The sequence below is a fragment of the Lithobates pipiens genome, unplaced genomic scaffold, assembly GCF_037356315.1.
Source record: "Lithobates pipiens isolate NorthernLeopardFrog02 unplaced genomic scaffold, aLitPip1_a1.2 Scaffold_70, whole genome shotgun sequence".
Classification (NCBI taxonomy): domain Eukaryota; kingdom Metazoa; phylum Chordata; class Amphibia; order Anura; family Ranidae; genus Lithobates; species Lithobates pipiens.
The window spans coordinates 636,547-659,777 of NW_027507893.1; the positions used below are offsets into that span (position 1 = coordinate 636,547).

Consider the following 23,231-nt stretch of genomic DNA (forward strand, 5'->3'; position numbering starts at 1 on the left):
AAAAGCGGGTGTCAGGCATGACATCTTCTTTGGGGTGGTCTTTGGGTAGGGGTACCAGGGAGGACATCTGGAAAATGCCTCTCATGCAGCTGGCTCAATGCATCAGGATTGGGAAATTGGGCCACAGCACCTTCTGGATACAAAAGGGCTGTGATGATCTCTTCCTGGAATTTTAGGAAGGATCCACTTTTTCCTGACGCTTTTTATAGTACATAAAGCATTGAACAGAGCCACTTGGAATAAGTATACAGACACATTTTTGTACCAGGGTCTGGACTTAAGGGCAATTAGGTACAGCCCCATCATCTGGTACACCCCTCACATTTTAAGGTTGTATTCGTGGACATAGAATGTCCTTCCATCTCGCTGCAAGCATTTCATTGCACCCCCCCCCCCCCCAGTCTAAGTTAGCATCTAAGGGCAAGTTAGCAAGTTAGCATCTAAGGGCATTTAAAAGCTCTTGGGGGAAACCCAGGCAATTTGATCTCATGGTGTCACATGCGCCAATTCTTAATTAAAAGAGGTGTCTAAAAATTGTCCATGTATTAATGGTACCCCTTTCAAAATAAGGCAGACACCAAGCCCCAAACAATCTTGCTGCTGTTCCCTATGTAGTCTGGGTAGTCGGGGGGGGGGGGGGGGGGGTGCTCCGCACTGCTATCTTTTTCCTTGTAAACAAGGAAACTACATGTATAGCCTGTTGCCCTGTCACTGAGCTTATATATTTTGACCCCATATCTGGCACGCTTGCTTGGGAGAAACTGTTTGAAAACAATGTGGCCACAAAACTTAATCAGGGACTCATTAATGCAGACATCTTGTTCAGGGATATACAAGGCTTTTGGTTGAAGTGGTTTACGATTGGCCATATTTTGTGGAGCCGATCATATACAGAGTCACCTCGAGGATGACATAGTTCATTGATGCTGACATGCATAAACCGCAAGATTTGCTCTTATCTAGTCCTTGCCATGGCAACAGAGAACAAGGGCATATGGTGGAATTGGGTCAGTGGACCAATATGACCGCAACTTTTAGAAATGCCCATGATGAGGGATAGGTCTGGAAATGTTCTAAAGTCAGAAAAATTATAGGTTTCCATACAAATTGTCTGACAAGGGTCAAATTTGGGTTTGCGGCAATAAATTGATCAGCATATAAATTGCTTTGGTCCACAATAGATCTGTACAGATCTTCTGTGAAAAAACACTTTTAAAAACCAAGGGCAGTTAAATTTGCTGTTTCCACCTGAATTCTGGGTTGGCCAGTAAATGGGGGAAGTACAGGCGCTGCAGAATTGGTGGGCTGCCAATCAGGATTTGCAAGCGTATCAGGAAGGGCCCTATGGGCTCTACAGGCCTGTGTTTGAATTCTTGGTGGCTGCGGGAAACTACACCGCACTTGGTGTACACTTGGTGCCAGCCACCTCAACAGCTTGAACTGCACTTACTTGACTCACCATGTCACCAAGTGTTACTGCAGTGCTAGTTTATCTATGACCAGGAGGTACTAGGCTGTTGGTGCTCGCCAGTTCACCAGAAGTTAGAGCGGCACTAGTACCAGAACTCTGCTGCATATGAGAACCATGTGATTGTTGCACCTCAGAAACAGAGGAATGGGGTCGGGTATGCCTAACCTTAGCAGGGATCTCTACTCCGTCATCAGAGCTATTTGTCAGTGTCCAGCTGCTCTCTACAGGTTCGTATACTGAGCCTGAATCTGAATCTGACATTGAGGCTTCCTCTGCACTCTCATCTGTCATGCTCAGTATCCTGTAGGCCTCTTCACTAGTGTACCTTTTGTTTGACATATTGGCCACTAAATTAACAGGTACCTAGTGTGACTCATAGGTTACCGAGGACTGTTTGAACTGCTACAAAAAAATGTAGATGCTGGCGCTAGCAGAGATCAGACTTGACTCTGCTAACACTGTGGTTTATGTGAGCTGTGTATCAGAAGTGACAGTGATCTATTGATACTGCAATTGTTTGTGGGGCAGATGGACAGGCTAAACGCAGGTGCTGGCAGGTGTCAGGGCTGATCCTGCTAACACAGAATTTTTGGGAACACTATACTATTGGGGATCCTGATATAGTTCTGATCTGATCAAAGATATTGATTTGTTCAGACACTATACTAGTAATGAAGGTATATAGTGTGTGTCAGGGTTCAGGTGTGAGGCAGAGTTGCTGAGAGGGCTCCCCTTGAGGCTAAGTGCAGTGCACCCCTGTGAGTGGTACAGGGAGTACAGTGCCCAAAGAAGCACCGTTTGCCTGTTACTGCAGTTAGATGAGCTGCTCACCAGAGAGTGGTTGGATCAAGCTGGGTGTACTGTATGGCAGACAAGTTTAGGTAGTGTCAAAGGTATAAGACAGTGGAGCGAACCAGGAACAGAGTCAGGAGCCAGGCCAGGAGTCATACACAGTGGTTCAGTCTGTGATTGATTTGGATAGCAGAACTGGAACAAACAGGGATCATACACAGTAGATAGGAGATAGCATAGCTGAGGTTAATCACGAGGGAACAAGCAGGAGCAAAGTCAGGTTGCAAGCCTTGCGTCAAGCCAGGAGATTAGGATAGGCGGGTAAAAACAAGTCGGGTCGGTACTGGGAGGTCCAAAGATCAGGATACGTAAACACAGGAGATACGGGTACCTGAAGATAATCCCACAATCTGCATGTTTCAGTGGCAGGTTTAAATAGGCTAGAGGGCGCCAACATCTGTCATGCACGCTCACGCTGTCATGTATCTGCATGTGCGCATGCTTGTGGGAATCTGCCTGATGTGACCATGATGAGTGCTATCAGGGTTGCCAGTTCTTTGGCCATTTCCCTGACAGTGTGTGTGTGTGTTAGACACAGGGTGGCAAAACTAGTAGTCAAAGGGTTTAAATATGACGCTGTCTGGGATTGACACTAACACTGATGCTAACTGATGCTGATGCAGACTGCCTAATACAGTGATCAGAAAAAAATCTGTACAATGTCACTATGAGAGGGAGTGAAAGGGTTAACTTGTGGTGATCAGGGAGTTAAAACTTTATTAGAGAATATATGGTGGGCACCCTACCTGTCTGGGGCTGACCCTAACTGCTGCTAACTGCACCTAATGATATTTAGCTTCACAAGTAGCACCAATACAGTGATCAGTAAAAAATCTGTACACTGTACTGAGTTACAGTGTGACAGGGAGTGAAAAGGGTTAACTTGGGGGGGGGGGGTGACCGGTGCCTAATTATGTGTACTGGTGTCAGTGTAGTGCTTGTACTCACCACTGATGCTATCTCCTCTCACTCTGGAACCATAAAGGGCACCAGGAGGGGAGATTACATAATTTCATGTGCCCGTGTTTACATTACACAGGCACAGGATGTTCTGTGATTCATCAGAAATGATCAGCAAGTCCAGACCCTAAATCATTGGCCAGGGTCTGTAGATCGTTTGGTTCTGTAACGAATCCGATCACTGAGGTGACAGCGGGCATATGTGCCCCCTACCCATGGGCGCAAGCAATGTACAGGTACGTTGTTTCGCGCAAGTGTGCCGCCCTGCTGCCCTGCCACAGTAAATGTGTGGTGGGCGATCCAGAACTGGTTAAAGCCTATGAAAGTCTTAATCGTGTCAGGACCGTCCCACGTACATATTCTGTGGCAGGGCGGCCCTTTAGCGCAAATTCACACCTGTACGTTATTGTTTCTTTCTCCTCAGGGACCTGCCGATCCTTTCAAGGTGAGGCAGAATGGCAATGTGCCTATGTAAACAAGGCAGATCTCCATTGTGCCAGAGAGGAAAATGGAGATCTTGTGTTTCTGCTAAGCAGAAACACAGATCTCTGTTTTCCTCAAGTGTTGTCCCAGGTGTTAACCTCTTCCCTGTCAGTGTCATTTATAAGGTGACAGTGCATTTGTTTTTTAGCACTAGTCACTGTATTGGTGTCACTGGTCCCCAAAAAGTGTCATAGTGTCAGATTTGTCAATGTTGCAGTCCGATTTCCTTTTTTCTTTTGTTTATAGAGCAAAAAATAAAAACAGCAGAGGTGATCAAATACCACCAAAGAAAGCTCTATTTGTGGGGAAGAAAGGACATAAATTGTCAGTTAAAGCAACGCAAAAAATGGCTTGGTCAGGAAGGGGGTAAAACTTCTGGAGCTGAAGTGGTTAAAGCAGTTCTAAAGGATTCTTTAAAATAGCAAAGAGAGGCCTTTTTTAGGGTCCCAGGCCGGCACTCTCAGCTTCTCCTCTTCTGTGTCTGCCACAATAGGAAGCTGCTTGCTATGGGGTAGATTTGCAGACTCAATCCTGAGCTGTGCTGTGTGCATCTATTGACAAACACACAATGCAGCTTGGCCCTGCTCCCTTCTCACTGAATTTGGATGACAGTAGCAGGAGCCATTGGCTCCAGCTCCTTAATGTCAGTCCTTGTGTGAAGGGGGAGAAAGGAGAGATGACTGCAGCCGGGCAAAGCACTGGATCAATCTAGTAGTGAGGTAAGTGTTTAGAGGCGAAGGGGGGCACAGCAAGCCTTAAATCAGGGAATGCATTAAGGTAAAAAAGTTTTTGCTTCGGAAGCACTGTAAGAACACAGCTCAAACTACCCTAGTTTCTTGATTCCTATTAGCTCTAATTCATTTTGCCTATAGGACACATTTTAGCAAAGCTACTACTGGCTATAATTCTCCTTATAAAAGGGTAGAGCTAATATACCTAAAGGTAATGTACCTAATTTTTATACAATTTATCCCTATTATATATTATATTTGGGTAAGTCCACCCAAGAGTGATTTTTAATAATATGAGGAGCCCCCTATAATGTAAGGGGGGTGAATACCCCAAGCAAAAGGTATAAAGTAAACAAAGAGCTAAATTTTTTGGGGGAGAATCTGGTCTGTCTTCAAGAAACAAATATTGCTCATGCCTCGGGGTGTAGATTGGCTTCACATTCGTTTTATAGCAATTCAACATCCAACCACTCGAGGGGTGTGGCCATAGGTTTTGCTAAGACTACGGTTTTTACAGTAAGAGTGAAACTGGCAGACCCTGAGGGGAGATTTCTCTTTGTAAAAGGGACTCTGTTTAATATGGAATGTACACTGGCAAATATATACTCACCACATAGGGAACCAGACTTATTTCTAAAGAAAAAAAAAAAAACTTGAAGTATTCAAAGAAGGTAAACTCATAATAGTGGGGGATTTAAATCTGAGCATAGATCCGCATATAAATACAACAGGGGCCCCTCTTCCTATACAGCTAAAAGACAGATGGACGTAAAAAAAACTACTATTGGAATATCAGCTTGTAGACACATGGAGGGTTAGGCACTCAGAAAATAGAGACTACACTGTTTACTCCCCAGTTCAAGGGTTGATTGATTACATCTTCATAGAGCATCAATTATTACCGTTGCTTAAGAGGGCAAAGATAAAAGCAATAACCCTTTCTGACCATGCTACAGTAGCGATTAAGTTAGAAATATTAAATAATAGGACGGGAAGGAACTGGAGACTAAACAACTCGCTTCTTCAGAACTTGGAGATAATCAAGAAGATGGAGCAGGAACTTGAAAACTTCTTTGTGGTAAATGATACACCAGAAATCCCCTGCTCAGCCTTGTGGGAAGCTCACAAGGCTGTTATGAGGGGGATACTAATAGGGGCAGGTACAGGGAAAAAGAGAGAAACAAATAACAATTCCAGTTATATTAGATGAGTTAAACAGATATGGAAACCTGACTAATTTTAAAATAAATGTGTCTAAATCTGAGTTTCTGAATATTACTATCTCAAGGGAGGAACAGCAGGCGATCCAACCTAAATTCCCCTTTGTATGGTGTAAGGAGGGATTGGGGTACCTAGGAATAGATCCAGAAGAATCCTTGGGATTTTTTATTTCACGATACAAGGAAAACAGACCCTCAATATAAAAATACTTTGGTTCCATTTCTTTTAACCACTTTCAGACCGGACCATTTTGCTGGCTTAAGACCAGACCACTTTTTGCGATTCGGCACAGCGTCACTTTAACTGACAATTGCGGTTGTGCGACGTGGCTCCCAAACAAAATTGACGTCCTTTTTTTCCCACAAATAAAGCTTTCTTTTGGTGGTATTTGATCACCCCTGCAGTTTTTATTTTTTGCGCTATAAACAAAAATAGAGTGCCAATTTTGAAAAAAAATACGCATTATTTTTTACTTTTTGCTATAATAAATATCCCCCAAAAATATATAAAAAAAAGCATTTTTTTTCCTCCGTTTAGGCCGATACGTATTCTCCTACATATTTTTGGTAAAAAAAATCGCAATAAGCGATTATTGATTGGTTTGCGCAAGATTTATAGCGTTTACAAAATAGGGGATAGTTTTATGGCATTTTTATTAATAATTTTTTACTAGTAATGGCGGCGATCATCGATTTTTATTGTGACTGCGACATTATGGCGGACACATCAGACATTTTTGACATATTTTTGGGACCATTGTCATTTATACAGCAATCAGTGTTATACAAATGCACTGATTACTGTGTAAATGACACTGGCAGTGAAGGGGTTAACCAGGGGGTGGCAGTGTTAGGGGTTAAGTGTGTCCTAGGGGCGTGTTACTAACTGTGGGGGGCTGGGCTGTGTGCTAGTTAACACTGATCTCTGCTTCAATCGCAGGGAGCAGAGATCAGTGTCACTTGTTGCTAGGCAGAACGGGGAGATGCTGTTTACATCAGCATTTCCCCGCTCAGCCTCCCCTGAGACGATCACGGGTATCCCCGCGGTGATCGAGTCCACAGGACCTACGACCGGACTCCCGGGGGTCCCCGACCAGCACGCGCACGCGATGGCAGGGCGGCAAATACAAATGGACGTACCTGTATGCCAATTTGCCTGCCCGTGCCATTCTGCCAACTTACATCGACGCGTACCGGTCGGGAAGTGGTTCAACATGGCCAAAAGCCTGATCCCGAGTCTCTGGAGGTCCCAGGAAGCTCTGAGTTTGAAGGACTGGGTTGTAAGGGTTGAAATGATAAGAGTCAGAGAAGAAACTACGGAAGAGATTACGGAGAGATTATGGAATTTATGGGGGAATTGGCGGGAGTTCAGGAAGCCAGTAACCTGGAGGCATTGATGAAGGTGTAGGAAAGCGAGGAGGGAACGAGGGAGAGGGCGGTGGGGTTTTTTCTCTATGGGAGGGTTTAGAGGGGTACGGGGAATAAATGGATAGAGTATAGATAAAGGAATAGAATGTTTTTAACATGTGATTGTGTATATGTATGTCTATACAGTAAAATTAAAAAGTGAATATTTAAAAAAAAGAATATGGAGGATGTCAACTTCTTGTTTTTTGCATGCCTTAAATATCAGAACAGCAATATTTCCCTTCTATAAATCCCAACTTCTAGGTTTATAAATCACCTATAAATTCTGTTTGTCTGGAGGTTTTAAAGCATCCCTGCTTACATTTGCATGTTTCAGAATCACTTGTTGCATTCTCTTTCATATAAATAATTACAAAACTCAACAGGGAGCATTGCATGGTGGTGTAACAACCATAGCAGATGTGAAACGCCAGTGACTCAAGGACATTAATTCTCCAGTGTTTACCAAAAACTGAAATATTAGTTTTGTGGGGACATTAACTTTTATGTTTATAATATCATGAATTCTATTTTTTTGCAAGGTTCTTTTCAATCTTGTCATTTTTGTTTTAGGTAGGAAACCTGGGACTTCTCTTCATGCTTCTCTTCTTTATTTATGCAGCTCTAGGAGTCGAGCTGTTTGGAAAACTTGGTGGGTATACTTTATAAACATTCACAAATGTTATGACTGTGGGAATTTTATTGATAACATAGGCAAGTTTTTTCTGGAACAAAAGTTCCTGCGTAAATTATCAGTAAAATACTTTTTTTTTTAAATATATAAAATTGTAGTCAGAGTCTTCATTGCAAATGCGATACCCTAACTACCAAAGCCTAAGGTGCGCATTGGCCTAGCTGCTCAGTAAACCTGAAAGAGGGCATACTCTGAATGCATGAATATGAAAAAATTTACGATGTGTATGAGTATCTGAAAGGTTGTGGAAAAACAGGTGGGTGGAAACCCTGAATGTGAGCTGATGCAGGATCAGACAGAGGAGGAGGGATATATACCCCTCAGACTCCTACAAATACAGGCTAGCCTTCGACCAGCCTTCTTACTTGCAGTCAGAGTCTTCACTTGGAAATGCGATACCCTAACTACCAAGGCCTAAGGTGTGCCTTGCCTAGCTGATCAGTACACCTGAAAAATGGCAAAAAGACACGAAAGTAGATGTGATAAGAAAGCTTGATGAAGGGTAGGTAACAATCTGTCTAGTAGATGGCTTCAGTTTTACGGATCTGGTATATATCAGCTATAACAGGAGGAAAACCAACTTCCCATGAATTGACGATAAGAAGGGACCCCCTGTTTGGAACCTGCAAAACTGAAATAATTGCAGAAAAGATCAAACACTTCAAAACGGACACCAGTTAAGTAGCTCTGTGAAATTCCCACAAACCCCTAAACTTGGTATGGGGAAGTTTGAGAGGGTGAACCAAAAAATGAATGAACTGACAGGAGTTTGCAGGGGTCTGAAGTGCTGGATGCCTGATAGATATGTTTGATAGTGTTGGTGGATAAGACCAATTCTCTGTGGCAATATGCATCGGTAAACATGGAGAAACCATACCAGACACACAGAAAACTGGTCCTGTATGATTTAAATTGGGTCGTGCTTCTGCTTGTAACCTGACAACTGAGTCGGAATCCTGAACAGGGGATGGATGGTCAGACTCCATCCTGAGGAATAAGTCTTATCGTATGATTCAGCATACCCAAAGTGACTGTACGCCCCCTTTCGAACAGGCTAGGGATTGGACAAAAGATGAATGGCCTGACTTACCTGACCAGTCCTCCAGAATAGACAAGCATAAAACTGTGTAGAAAGAGACTGACTGCCCACATCCCTAATACATTAGACACAAAACCAATTTTTACCTCGATTGGGACTTTAGTTTAGGCAATAGTCTCAAAAATTATTAGCAAAAAGAAGTTAAAAAATAATTTTTATTACATAGTACAAAACAATATACATATGCGGATGCAAACTTTCGGAAGCAAACTTGCCTTAGGCCGCGTACACACGGGCGGACTGTCTGCCCAACTTAGTCCGCCGAAACACATTTGAGCGGACAGTCCGCTCGTGTGTGGGCTTCAGCGGACTTTTTCAGCGGACAGTCTGGCGGACTAAGTCTTTCGGAATTACCGTAAGATTGTCCGTCCAAACTTGGTTTGAGCGGACAGTCCGCCCGTGTGTGTGCCAGTCCGCTGTACTTTCGAAATGAGCGGACTTTTCCCGCCTGGAGAAAAGTCCGCTCATTCCGAGCGCGTCTCCAGGTAGGCGGGGCACGCGACGGAGACGTCGTGGGCCCCGCCGCCTGGTATGGACTTAAAGAGGAACCCCAATGCCGAAAAAAATCGGCGTGGGGATGCCCCCCCAAGTCCACAACAGACCCTTGTCCGAGCACGCTACCCGGCCGGCCAGGAAGGGGGGGCGAGCGAGCGCCCCCCCCCTCCTGAGCCGTACCAGGCCGCGTGCCCTCAACATGGGGGTGCCTTGGGGAAGGGGGGGCCGCGCACCCCCCCCACCCCAAAGCACCTTGTCCCCATGTTGATGAGGACAAGGGCCTCTTCCCGACAACCCTGGCCGTTGGTTGTCGGGATCTGCGGGCGGGGGGCTTATCGGAATCCGGGAGCCCCCTTTAATAAGGGGGCCCCCGGATACCGGCCCCCCACCCTATGTGAATGAGTATGGGGTACAATGTACCCCTACCCATTCACCTGTGAAAAAAAAAGTACAAAAAAAACACAACACAGGGTTAAAACCTATTGGGAAGGGAGGAGTGGGGGAGGAGTGCCTTTCATGAATTCCTAGAACCAGTCAGATGTATGTAATATCTGTGTCTCCCAGCTCGTCTTCAAAAATAAAAAAATAAAAATTAAGATTGGTAAATGAATTTATGCATGCATTAACTTGGTAAAGAATAAGGCCGCGTACACACGGGCGGATTGTCTGCCCAACTAAGTTCGTCAGACAATCCGACAGACAGTCCGTTCAAACTTTTGAATGAACGGACTTGCCCACACACGGCACTTTTTGAGCGGACTAAGTCCGCCATACAATCCGCTCTACTTTTGAAATGAACGGACTCGCCCACACACGCGGAGGAAAGTCCGCTCATTTCGAGCGCGTCTCCAGGTAGGCGGGGCCCACGAAGGAGACGTCGCTGGTCCCGCCGCCTGGAATGGACTTAAAGGGGAACCCCAACGCTGAAAAAAATCGGCGTGGGGGTGCCCCCCCAAGTCCACAACAGACCCTTATCCGAGCACGCTACCCGGCCGGCCAGGAAAGGGGGGCGAGAGAGCGCCCCCCCCTCCTGAGCCATACCAGGCCACGTGCCCTCAACATGGGGGTGCCTTGGGGAAGGGGGGGCCGCGCGGCCCCCCACCCGAAGCACCTTGTCCCCATGTTGATGAGGACAAGGGCCTCTTCCCGACAACCCTGGCCGTTGGTTGTCGGGGTCTGCGGGCGGGGGGCTTATCGGAATCCGGGAGCCCCCTTTAATAAGGGGGCCCCCGGATACCGGCCCCCCACCCTATGTGAATGAGTATGGGGTACAATGTACCCCTACCCATTCACCTGTGAAAAAAAAAGTACAAAAAAAAACACAACACAGGGTTAAAATATTTTATTGCACAGCTCCGGGGGTCTTCCGTCTTCGGGGGTCTTCTCGCCAGACTCCTCCGCTATCTTCTTGTAGCTCTTTTGCTAGCGGAGGAGTCCGGCTTTCTTCCTCCCCGCCGCCGGCCTCTTCTCCCGACTTCGGGGGTCTTGTCCCCCTCTTCGGTTCTTCTGCCGGGCCACCGCGCCTTCTTCTAGCTCTTTTACAGGCGGTGGCCCGGTCTTCTGTCGCCGCCGTCGCCGCCGCCTTCCGTTCTTCTTCTTCTTCTTCTTCTTCTTCTTCTTCTCCAGGAGATGTTGCCTCGACGATCTCTCCGGCCGGAATGCCAGAGCCGCGCTGCGCGGCCACTTATATAGTGACAATGGGGCGGTGTCACATGGCATATGTCACATGGGTTGGTCACATGGGTTAATGTCACATGGGGACTATGACATCGTAAGGGGGCGGGGTCACCATGTGACACCAACCCATGTGACATATACCATGTGACACCGCCCCATTGTCACTATATAAGTGGCCGCGCAGCGCGGCTCTGGCATTCCGGCCGGAGAGATCGTCGAGGCAACATCTCCTGGAGAAGAAGAAGAAGAAGAACGGAAGGCGGCGGCAGCGGCCCGCAGACCCCGACAACCAACGGCCAGGGTTGTCGGGAAGAGGCCCTTGTCCTCATCAACATAGGGACAAGGTGCTTCGGGTGGGGGGCCGCGCGGCCCCCCCTTCCCCAAGGCACCCCCATGTTGAGGGCACGTGGCCTGGTATGGCTCAGGAGGGGGGGGGGGCGCTCGCTCGCCCCCCTTTCCTGGCCGGCCGGGTAGCGTGCTCGGACAAGGGTCTGTTGTGGACTTGGGGGGGCACCCCCACGCCGATTTTTTTCAGCGTTGGGGTTCCCCTTTAAGTCCATTCCAGGCGGCGGGACCAGCGACGTCTCCTTCGTGGGCCCCGCCTACCTGGAGACGCGCTCGAAATGAGCGGACTTTCCTCCGCGTGTGTGGGCGAGTCCGTTCATTTCAAAAGTAGAGCGGATTGTATGGCGGACTTAGTCCGCTCAAAAAGTGCCGTGTGTGGGCAAGTCCGTTCATTCAAAAGTTTGAACGGACTGTCTGTCGGATTGTCTGACGAACTTAGTTGGGCAGACAATCCGCCCGTGTGTACGCGGCCTTATTCTTTACCAAGTTAATGCATGCATAAATTCATTTACCAATCTTAATTTTTATTTTTTTATTTTTGAAGACGAGCTGGGAGACACAGATATTACATACATCTGACTGGTTCTAGGAATTCATGAAAGGCACTCCTCCCCCACTCCTCCCTTCCCAATAGGTTTTTGCATGTGCTATTAATTGTTCTCTGATGTCTTCTGTGTTACTGGTGTTCAGGAAACGACATGAAACACATAGCCAAACAGCAAAACCCGGTGCCTTGTACATAGGCCCTCACCAATCCTGTACTTTGCTACCCTTCAGTATACGATTTAGGCCGTGCGAAAATCAATGTTTCCCTATGGGAGCTGTCTTAACTGGTCCAACACAAGTCGGTCTGACTTTGAAAATGCTCCTGCACTACTTTTGGTCCAACTTTTATCCTACTTCAGCCCATCGAATATCATTGAAGACAAATCAAAGTCGGATCGCCGTCTTGCCTGATCCGACTTTGGCAGATGACTTGTGCTCTGATGATCTTGAGAGGGAACTCCACGCCAAATAAATAAAAAAACGGCATGGATCCCCCCTCCAAGAGCATACCAGGCCCTTCAATCTGATTTGGATTTTAAGGGGAAACCCCCTACGCCAAAAAAACGGAATGGGGGTCCCCCCAAAATCCATACCAGACCCTTATCCAAGCACGCAGCCCAGCCGATGTTCAGCCCGATGTCCAGCGCTTGCACTGTATGAACCACTACTGAGCCGCAGAAAATAGCCGAACATAAACAGCTGTGAGGCACCTGTACACCGCACCTGCGCAATGAACACGACATTGTGCCAGATGATGCTGCATGCTCCCGATGCTCGTGCTACTCTGCAAGGGGCAGGTGTATTAATGTTATATGCAACAAATCATCAACATCCGCACTGATACTGTGATAAATTCATTGTGTTTGTTACTTAAATAAGTTGTGCAAACCCGCTCATCAGCATTGCAAAACCCGCCCTTCATTTCTTTAAACACGCCCCGCAAACAGCTCTGCCCATTAATTTACAATTTTCCCTCTTCTGTAGCCATCCACCCCTTACACGATATAACACTAATACACCCGCCCCTTGCAGAGTAACATGAGCATCGGGAGTTTGCAGCACCGTCTGCCACAATGTCGTGGTCATTGCGCAGGCGGCATGTACAGTTGACTCACAGCTGTTCAGCTTCGGCTAGTTTTGGTGGTTCTGTTGTCGTTTGTTGGGAGGGTTCAGTGCGCCCCCCTGCCCCAAAGCACCCACCCCCCATGTTGAGGGCATGCGGCCTGGTACGGTTCAAGAGGGAGGGGGGCACTCGCCTGTCCCCACCCCCTTTACTGACCGGCTGGGCTGCGTGCTCGGATAAGGGTCTGGTATGGATTTTGGAAAAAACAATAGCCCCAGGACTTTAAACACGTTCACAGAAAATTGTAATAAAATAAATTTATTAATAACAAGATGCTGTATAACCAAGTGGGAACAGCAATAATTGTGCGTTACCCGGCATAGTGGCCAATTCAATAGCATAGGTAAAAACAAATGTCAATTCATTACAGTTGATGTTCATCTATTAAGTAATAACAATATTTGTTGTAAATTGCTAAACCGGTGGATATGTATACATCATACAGAGTGGAAAAATTGGACATACATGAGTAAAAACAATGATATACCCAGCAATATGAGCATATAAAAAACCTACGCGTTTCACGAATCTGTGTTTGCTCTTCAGGGGCAGATGCCTAGTTTATATATCTGAAAAATAATAGAGAAAAAGTGGGTGTATGTTAATAAATAAGAGAATGGGGGCAAAAAATGATGGGCAAGAGAGGTCAAGACAAAAGAGACCTCATACATACCCAAACCGTTGGGTTGGGTCACCGGTGGTGTCAGGATGTCGGCAATAAGCATATCCAGCTCGGGGGCTGAGGGGACGCAGAGTACCAGAGCTGCAGCATGGAACAAATCGGGGTGAACAGCACGGATTGCATGAGGCATTTGGTGAACGGTCTCAGATGTACCCATAGATATATCTAAAATATATATATATATATATATATATATATATATATATATATATATATATATATATACATACATATATATATGTGTATAATGTGTACCTATAGAGATGCACCAATCTCACAAACAAAATGGAAACAAAAAGAAAACCCAAAACATGGATTATAGTGATTGGGAATGATAAAATGGTCTATGAATTAGTAAAACCTATTATGATCCATCTTTAGATATACATATACATATATATATATATATATATATGTATATGTGTAATTGACTTATGTAAAGTATACATGTAGTTATGTATAACAAAACATAACGACACATGGTATGGGCAGGGAGGCTGGGATAAATAAAGTAACCAAATAAAAATATATATAGAATATGATGGGTAAATAGTGACAACAAAATTGATTGATGATCTCTATTGTGTATAGTGGAATAATACCAACTACACCCCGAGTGTGAAAGAAGTAATGATGTATTACCTACATATGTTGGGTAAGCCCCAGCCTGAATGTTGTACTCCCAATCCAATAACCACTACGTCAGACCATCAAAGCACAAATGTGTGTATTTTAGGGATGGAGGTGTGTGGGAGGTCATCCCAGACCTTAAATTTTTATTTTCTGGTATGGATTTTGGGGGGACCCCAACATGTTTTTTTCAGCGTAGGGGGTTCCCCTTAAAATCAATATCAGACCAAAGGGCCTGGTATGATCTTGAAGGGGGAATCCATGCCGTTTTTTTTAATATGAAATTTGTCGTGGAGTTCCCCCTCAAGCTCATCAGAGCACAAGTCGCATGCCAAAGTCAGATCAGGCAAGACGGTGATGCGAGTTTGATCCGACTTCAATGATATTCAGTGGGCTGAAGTAGGATCAAAGTCGAACCAAAATAGTACAAGGAGCATTTTCAAAGTCAAACCGACTTGTGTCAGATCAGTTAAGACAGCTCCCATAGGGAAACATTGATTTTCACACGTCATGTGACATGAGCTCCCAATGTCGGAGCATTTGTCGCACCAGCCTAAACCCAGCTTAAACCAGAAAAAAGTCAGTGACTCAACAGAAAATTATGCAGCACATAATAACTTACAATACCGCCTGAGATATCTTCATGGGTCATACTGGACCACAGTGGGTTAATCACCAGAAGAGTCTGCTTTTATCACACTGGGCCTCATCCTTACACTTTCAAATGGGGCCATTGGAAATTGATGGGAAGGTTCCTGGTGATTATCTGGGGGTGCAAGCCCCTTTGAAAGTAATGGGATGCTGACAGCTCCCAAAGTGTGATCGCTCATAGAGAGAGAACCAAGGAATGAGTAGCCATGGACACAAGGTTGTCTGCCTCCAGAGCCTGCTCATTCGCTGTGTCCCCAGATTCTTATGACGTGTACCTATGAGAACCAGGTGAGTTCATACGTGGGTGTGACATATTCTGTCACTGATTTATGTACACAGTTCTTTTTTTGTTAGCGCTACACTTTTGCACTGTTTACGTTCCTATGAAAACACTTCTCCCACCAAACCTCAGCCGTATGGTAATAATACACAGTCTCTTGAGCACTATGATTCAGAGCAATGAATTATCATTAGAGTGGGAACTTCCCCATGCCATCTCAGACCAGGACTAATTATCAACCAATACGCCCCCCATTGATGCCCCGTGTGACAACCAGGAGACGTGGGTGGCCCCCCATGATGGTGCCGGCGCAAGCATCAGGAGAAATGGGTGGGCATCCCCCCGATGATGCCCAGGGTGGGCCTGGGAGAGGAGCCACCACAATACTCCTGCAGCTGACCGTCGCTCTGCAAAGAAACCAGAAGTGACGTGGCTACCCTGTGAAGCCAGAAATTACGTGCGTCGACTGTAACCCTGAATGCGAGCCAACACAGGATCAGACAGAGGAGGATGGATATATACCCCTCAGACTCCTCCTACGAATACAGGCTGGGCTTCGGACAGCCTTCTTACATATAAAATTGTAATTTTATATCCTCTTGCTGTTTTTAATACCAGAATGCACTTTTTGCATCTGGTATATGTGTCTACATGCGTTGACACTCGTAAGTGGATAAAACATGTCTTCAGAAACAGATTTTGTGATTTAGGTTACAGGACTGACTGCAGTACATGTTTATGTAACTGTGTGCATGTCCCCATTAAAAACAATGCACCTGCATTCAGATCTGTAAACAAAAAGATGCTTTGAAATGTGTTTTTTTTTGTTTTTGTTTTGTTTTTTACACCTGTGTGCATGAGACTTTATTCTGAAGAGATGCTAATGTCTTGCTTTCACTCTTCAGTTTGTGATGATAATCATCCATGTGAAGGAATGAGCCGCCATGCTACCTTTGAGAACTTTGGGATGGCATTCTTGACTCTCTTCCAGGTATCTACTGGAGATAATTGGAATGGAATAATGAAGGTAAAATTCTGATTTTTTTTTTCTTCTTTTTAAAGCTATTTCAAAGCCATTGTTTCTAAATATTACAGACTTGGTAATGGCTGGAATAGTACTACTGAATTGGCATAGGGCCAATGCGGTGCCTATATTTAAAAAGGGATCAAAGTCTTTAGACCTGTTAGTTTAGCTTCTATAGTCGGGATGATACTGGAGAGTTTAATAAAAGACCACATAGATGAGTTTGGAAAAATTGGATTTTTATATACAGCTTACCTATAAAATCCTTTTCTTGAGAGTACATCACGGGACACAGGAGCTTCATTACATAGTGGGTTATATAGGCACCTCTGGTGATTGGACACTGGTTGACCCCAATTAAGGAGAATTCCTCCCCTATATAACCCCTCCCATCTGGGAGGCACCTCAGTTTTGTAGCAAAGCAATAAGAAACCACGTAAAACCCAAGAGGGGCGGGAGCCCTGTGTCCCGTGATGTACTCTCAAGAAAAGGATTTTACAGGTAAGCTGTATATAAAAATCCCATTTTCTTGATCATACATCACGGGACACAGGAGCTTCATTACATAGTGGGATGTCCCATAGCAATGCTCAGATTGAGGGGAGGGAGACACAGATCATAAATATAGACCGCCAGGGACCGGAGGACCTAAACTGCAGCCTGCACTACACTGCGCCCGAAGGCGATATCCTCTTGCCCTCTGATATCCACCTGATAGAATCTGGTGAATGTGTGGACTGATGACCAAGTCGCAGCCTTACAGATCTGAGCCAGGGAGGCCTGGTGATGCACTGCCCAAGAAGCACTAACAGCCCTAGTAGAGTGCGCCTTCACCCGAAAAAGGAGGAATCTTCCCCTTTAAACCATAGGCCTGAGAAATAACTTGCCTGATCCACCTTGAGAGAGTGGATTTTGACGCCGCCTGGCCCTTTCTAGGGCCTTCCGGCAGAATAAACAAACAATCAGTTTTCCTTATCTGAGACGTTGCTTGAAGATACATACTGATTGCTCTAACCACATCCAAAGTGTGTAAAGATTCTTCTTCTGTGGACTGAGGGTCCGGAAAAAAGGATGGTAGGATTACATCCTGATTCAAATGGAAACCCGAAACCACCTTAGGTAGAAAGGACCTGTTGGGACGCATGACCACCCGGTCCTTATGGATAATTAAATATGGCTCCTTACTGGAAAGAGCTGCCAACTCTGATACTCTTCTAGCCGTAGATATGGCTACTAAGAAGACCAGCTTTTTAGTCAGGAGAACTAAAGAAGCCAGATGCAAAGGTTCAAATGGTTGCCCCTGTAAGGCCGAGAGAACCAAATTCAGATCCCATGGGCATACCGGAGGTTTAACTGGCGGTTTTGTCCGCATAGCCCCCTGGATAAAAGCCCGTACTAGGGAATGTGATGCAAGCGGCTTTTGAAAAAATACTGACAGGGCCGAAATCTGCACTTTGATAGTGCTTATGGCCAAATTCATCTCTAGGCCTGACTGGAGAAAGGCCAAGATTCTGTTAATGATATATTTTCTAGGATGCCATTTCCTGAGTTCACACCAGGAAACATATGTCCTCCAGATTTTGTAATAAATAAGCCTGGAGGCCGGCTTTCTGGCATTGACCAGAGTAGAAAGGACTGGCCCCGAAAGGCCACGGTCTCTCAGAATGTGGGTCTCAGCAGCCAAACCGTCAAATTCAGACTGCGTAAAGCAGGATGGTAGATTGGACCCTGTGAGAGCAGATCTGGCCGGAGAGGGAGGGTCCATGGCCTGCCTACTGCCAACCTCATGATTTCTGCATACCATGGTCGCCTGGGCCAAGCCGAGGCCACCAAAAGGACCGACTTTGTCTCCCTCTTGACTCTTCCCAGGATCTGCGACAGAAGCGGGCTCGGGGGGAAGGCATAGATCAGATTGTACTGATCCCAGGGAACTGTCAGAGCATCTGACCCCTGAGCAAGTGCATCTCTTGTCCTTGATACAAACTTGTCCAGTTTCCTGTTGAACCTGGATGCAAACAGATCTACGTCTGGAGTACCCCATTTGTGACATATGTTCTGAAACACGTCGGGGTGCAGAGAAAATCCGCCTGCCAATTCTCCACTCCTGGGATGAAGACTGCAGAAAGACACGGAACATGCTTTTCTGCCCAGACAAGTATGCGATTCACCTCTTTTTGGGCCACCAGACTTCTGGTACCGCCCTGGTGATTGATATAAGCCACTGCGGTGGCATTGTCGGACTGAACCCGAACCAGGAAACCTCGCAGTCTGTAAGACCACTTTATGAGAGCCATGTAAACTGCCCGGATCTCCAAGATGTTTATGGGCAGTAGATTCTCGGTCGCAGACCATTTCCCCTGCGAGCATGTTTCCTCCAATACAGCTCCCCAGCCTGTCAGCCTGGCATCTGTTGTGATAATCTTCCATGAGAGAGGAAGAAAAGTTTTGCCCTTCAGCAAATTCTTGGTTTGTAACCACCAGACAAGACTCTTGCGTGTCCCTGGGGATAGACGCATAGGAAGATCCAGAGATTGGGGCTTCCTGTTCCAAGCCGCAAGGATGCATCCTTGCAGAGGGCTTGAGTGGAACTGGGCGAATGGGACGGCCTCGAAGGAGGCGACCATCTTCCCTAACAGTCTCATGCACAACCGAATGGAGGAAGATCTTCTGCCCAGAATCAGGCGCACCAGATCCCCAATGGCCAAGGCTTTTAGCCTTGGGAGAAACACCCTGCTCTGAGCGGTGTCGATGATCATACCTAGGTATTCCAACCTGGTAGTCGGTTGTAGAGACGACTTTTCTAGGTTTATGATCCAACCTAGGCGTTCTAGATGTTCTAGCGTTTTGGTGACGCTGCGACTTTGGAACGCTGCAGTTTTCTCCATGAGACGCAAGTCGTCTAGATAAGCCATGACGGCTATGCCCTGAGCTCTTAAGTTTGCCAAGAGAGGGTCCAGAATCTTTGTGAAGACTCGAGGGGCTGTAGCAAGCCCGAACGGCAAGGCCACAAATTGAAAATGGCGCCGCTCTACCGCGAACCTTAGAAATTTTTGGTGTGCGGGAAAAATTGGCACATGGAGATATGCATCCTTGATATCTATTGATGCCATGAATTCTCCCCCTTGCAGGGAGGAGACTACAGTGCGGATTGACTGCATTCGGAAGGACCGGATGTTTAAAAACCGGTTCAGATCCTTCAGATCCAGGATAGGTCTGACACTTCCATTTGGCTTTGGAACGGTGAAGAGATTTGAGTAAAATCCTGAACCCTGATCTTTCGGGTTCACTTCTACTATCACACCCTGGGATAGTAACTGATCTAAGGCCAGAAATAGCGGTTTTTGCTTTACTGGATCCCTGGGGATCCTTGACCTTAGGAAACGAGAAGGTGGAATCTCCTGAAACTCTAGCTTGTAGCCCAGAGATACTGAAGAGATCACCCACTTGTCCTGGATCTCTTCCCGCCAGGCGCCTGCAAACTGCAGGAGCCTTCCCCCCACTCTGCCGAGCGGGGGCGCCCCTTCACAAGGAAGTTTTTGGGCTCTGCTTGGCAGGCTTTCGCCCCCAAGTCTTTTTCTGTCCCTGGGCTCGGCCTTGAGCCTTTCTAGTAGAGGAGGACTGAGAAGGCCGTCGCCACTGTTTAGAGCTTGATGCTTCGGGAGAGAGAGCACGCCTGAATGAAGGACGCTTGCTCTTTTTGACTGGAAGGAGAGTAGATTTACCCCCTGAAATATTTTGGACGAACTTATCTAATTCTTCTCCAAACAAATGCTCCCCTTTAAACGGGAACCCAGCCAAATGCTTCTTGCATGACAGCTCAGCTGCCCAATTCTTTAGCCATAGGGCCCTTCGCATGTGAACCAACATGAGAGACTAACGTGATGCTTGTTGGACGGAATCCAAAATCGCATCAATTATGAAACACAGAATGTGAGGCAATTCTGTATAATTTTCTACTTCCTCACTGGGAAGGAGCCCAAGCATCTGTTTAACCTCTTCCTTGAGGAACTGACACAACCCCACGGCTGCGACTGTAGGTTGCACCACAGTGCCAGCCATGGAAAAGGAGGCTTTTAATAAGGTTTCCAGCTTTTTATCAGCTGGATCCTTGAATACCTGCGCATTATCCAATGGACAAGTTAGGTTCTTATTCACACAAGAAACAGCCGCATCGACAGATGGGACCCCCCACTTCTTGGTGAAACTTTCCTCTACAGGATAATGCATAGAAAACCTTTTAGGAGGAGCAAACAGTTTATCGGGATGTCCCCAATCCTCATACATCAATTTATCCATTAAGGGATGAATTGGGAAGGAATAGGCAGTCTGTGGGGCTTTCCTGACTCCCAGGGAAGAAACAGAGGATGTAGCGACTTCAGCAGCAGGCATTCTGAATGTGGTACGCACCAATTCAGCATAATACTGCACCTGTTTTCTGAGCGCCTGGGAGGAGGGGACTATCTCCTCTTCCTCTGACTCATCCGACTGCGCATGATCCCTATCCAAAGATAGGGATCCCTCCTCATTTTCAGAAGATTCATCTGAGAGAGGGATTTCAGCAGAGGGAGGGGATCTACCCCTTTTCCTGCTATCTTTTAGGGAAGCAGAAATAAAATTCATGATTCTCCCTTCAAAACCCTCCAATGTAGCCCTAAGGGAGTCCTCAGTGACATAAAATGGGGCTGCGAAATTAGGAGAGGCTGCAAAACCCGACAGGGGCACTGACTCGTCTTGAGAGGCTGGCTCCAGTCTTGCGGGGGGGGGGTGGTAACTTACAGGCACTTTTGGAACCCCTGGACCTAGGCGGTGATTTACCAGTGCCTTTGCTACCTCCCCCTGAGACCCTCTTACGAGGAGACATAGTACTAGGCTACAAAGCAGAGGTACTAGTACAAGTGCAATCACTGTTGTGCTTAAAGTCTCACAATAATATATATGCTTAAATTGCACAACCTGATGCTGAGTAGGTGTCTAAGGTTTGCCTGGATCCAATCCCCACGGATGCTTACTGCCCACAGCTCCTGTGTCTCCAATTACAGCCCCCTGACGCTCTGGGCTTTTAAAACTGCCGCCTGGCGCCTGCGCAGTACAGCGCCATGCACACTGACGTGCACGGCTCGCAACCACACCCCCCTCCTCCATTAGGCCGGGAGCGCGCCCGTGCGCGTGCACGAGGACCGCGGAAACCAGGGGGGGAAGGAGAACCCAAAAACTGAGCTGCGTGGGACCCCTGAACTGCGTGGGACCCCTGTTTACCTTCGTTTGTGGCAGGGACTGCAATGGAGACGTGAGTCAGCTGGAGAACCAGGCTTCACTGAGCGTGTGTATTGAAAGGCATGTAAGTATGCATCAGGCTGCTCTTACTCCCTCTAGTGGTGGAAACCAGGTAAGACATACAACTACTCACAATGAAGAAATCCATTCATATAATTAAATATACAGGATAACTTCCCTTACCTGTCCTCGCCGCAGGAATTGCTGAACCAGACAAATTCCAGCCTTCACCCATCACGGCGGGTATTGTTAGCCAACCTTCAGGTTTATCTGGGGTTCCTTCTCGGAAGAACCTCCCACCTGGGCCATGTAGAAAGCTCTGCCAGAAACTTTCGTGCGCTCTGTATAAACAGTACACCAAGTCTGGTTTTCCCAGAGCCCAGTCTTCCAATGGAGAGGACTTACAGGCAAAACCTCTCTTCTTCGGCTGACGAGGCCCGGGTACCATACCATCTTGGGAGTCAAATATCGGCCCAAGGTATGGATCCGGTTTGTTGTAGCCCTTTGGCCCTCGCAGGGACCTGCATAGAGCTAAAGTTTTTACGTGACCATCACCATAGACACTGGCGAAAAAACTGAGGTGCCTCCTAGATGGGAGGGGTTATATAGGGGAGGAATTCTCCTTAATTAGGGTCAGCCAGTGTCCAATCACCAGAGGTGCCTATATAACCCACTATGTAATGAAGCTCCTGTGTCCCGTGATGTATGATCAAGAAAAATATTTTAAGCAGGAGACAGCATGGATTCATGAAAGACGGAAGTTGTCAAACAAACCTGATTTATTTTCATGAAGTAAAACCTTGGACAGAGGGGTGGCTGTAGACATAGTATACTTGGATTTTGCAAAAGCATTTGACACAGTTCACCGCACATGACTAATGGGTAAAGTAAAGTCTAAAGAAAACTGCGGAGAAGGGCAACCAAATTGATAAGAGGCATAGAGGAGCTCAGCTATGAGAAGTTTTATAAAGGACCTGCATGTATTCTTTCTTGAGAAGAGGAGATTAAGGGGGGATATAATAAACATGTACAGAAATACAGTGCCTTGAAAATGTATTCATACCCCTTGCAGTTTTCCAAATTATGTCATGTTACAACCAAAAACTTAAATTTATTTTATTGGGATTTTATGTGATAGACCAACACAATGTGGCAGATGATTGTGAAGTGGAAGGAAAAGGATAAATGGTTTACCAAATTTTTAACAAATAAATATCTGAAAAGTGTGGCCTGCATTTGTATTCAGCCCCCTTTACTCTGATACCCCTAACTAAAATCTAGTGAAATCGATTGCCTTCAGAAGTCAACTAATTAATAAATAGAGTCCACCTGTGTGTAATTTAATCTAAGTATAAATACAGCTGTTCTGTGAAGCCCTTGGAGGTTTGTTAGAGAACATTAGTCAACAAATAGCATCATGAAGGCCAAGGTACACACCAGACAGGTCAGGAATAAAGGTGTGGAGAAGTTTAAAGCAGGGTTAGGTTATAAAAAAATGCCAAGCTTTGAACATCTAACGGAGCACTGTTCAATCCACCATCCGAAAATTGAAAGAGTATGGTACAACTGCAAGCCTACCAAGATATG

The 23,231-nt window shown here is 46.2% G+C and overlaps 1 protein-coding gene across 1 annotated transcript in view; it reads left to right on the forward strand.

Annotated features, from left to right (window-relative positions):
• LOC143959324 (voltage-dependent T-type calcium channel subunit alpha-1I-like) overlaps nucleotides 1-23,231 on the forward strand; it is a gene marked incomplete at its 5' end in the record, with an annotated part of 1,279,315 nt that overhangs the window by 549,759 nt on the left and 706,325 nt on the right. The window contains 2 exons of the mRNA XM_077468009.1: nucleotides 7,698-7,776; nucleotides 16,252-16,373. Coding sequence (XP_077324135.1) covers nucleotides 7,698-7,776; nucleotides 16,252-16,373 — 201 coding nt within the window. The remainder of the gene's footprint in view (nucleotides 1-7,697; nucleotides 7,777-16,251; nucleotides 16,374-23,231) is intronic.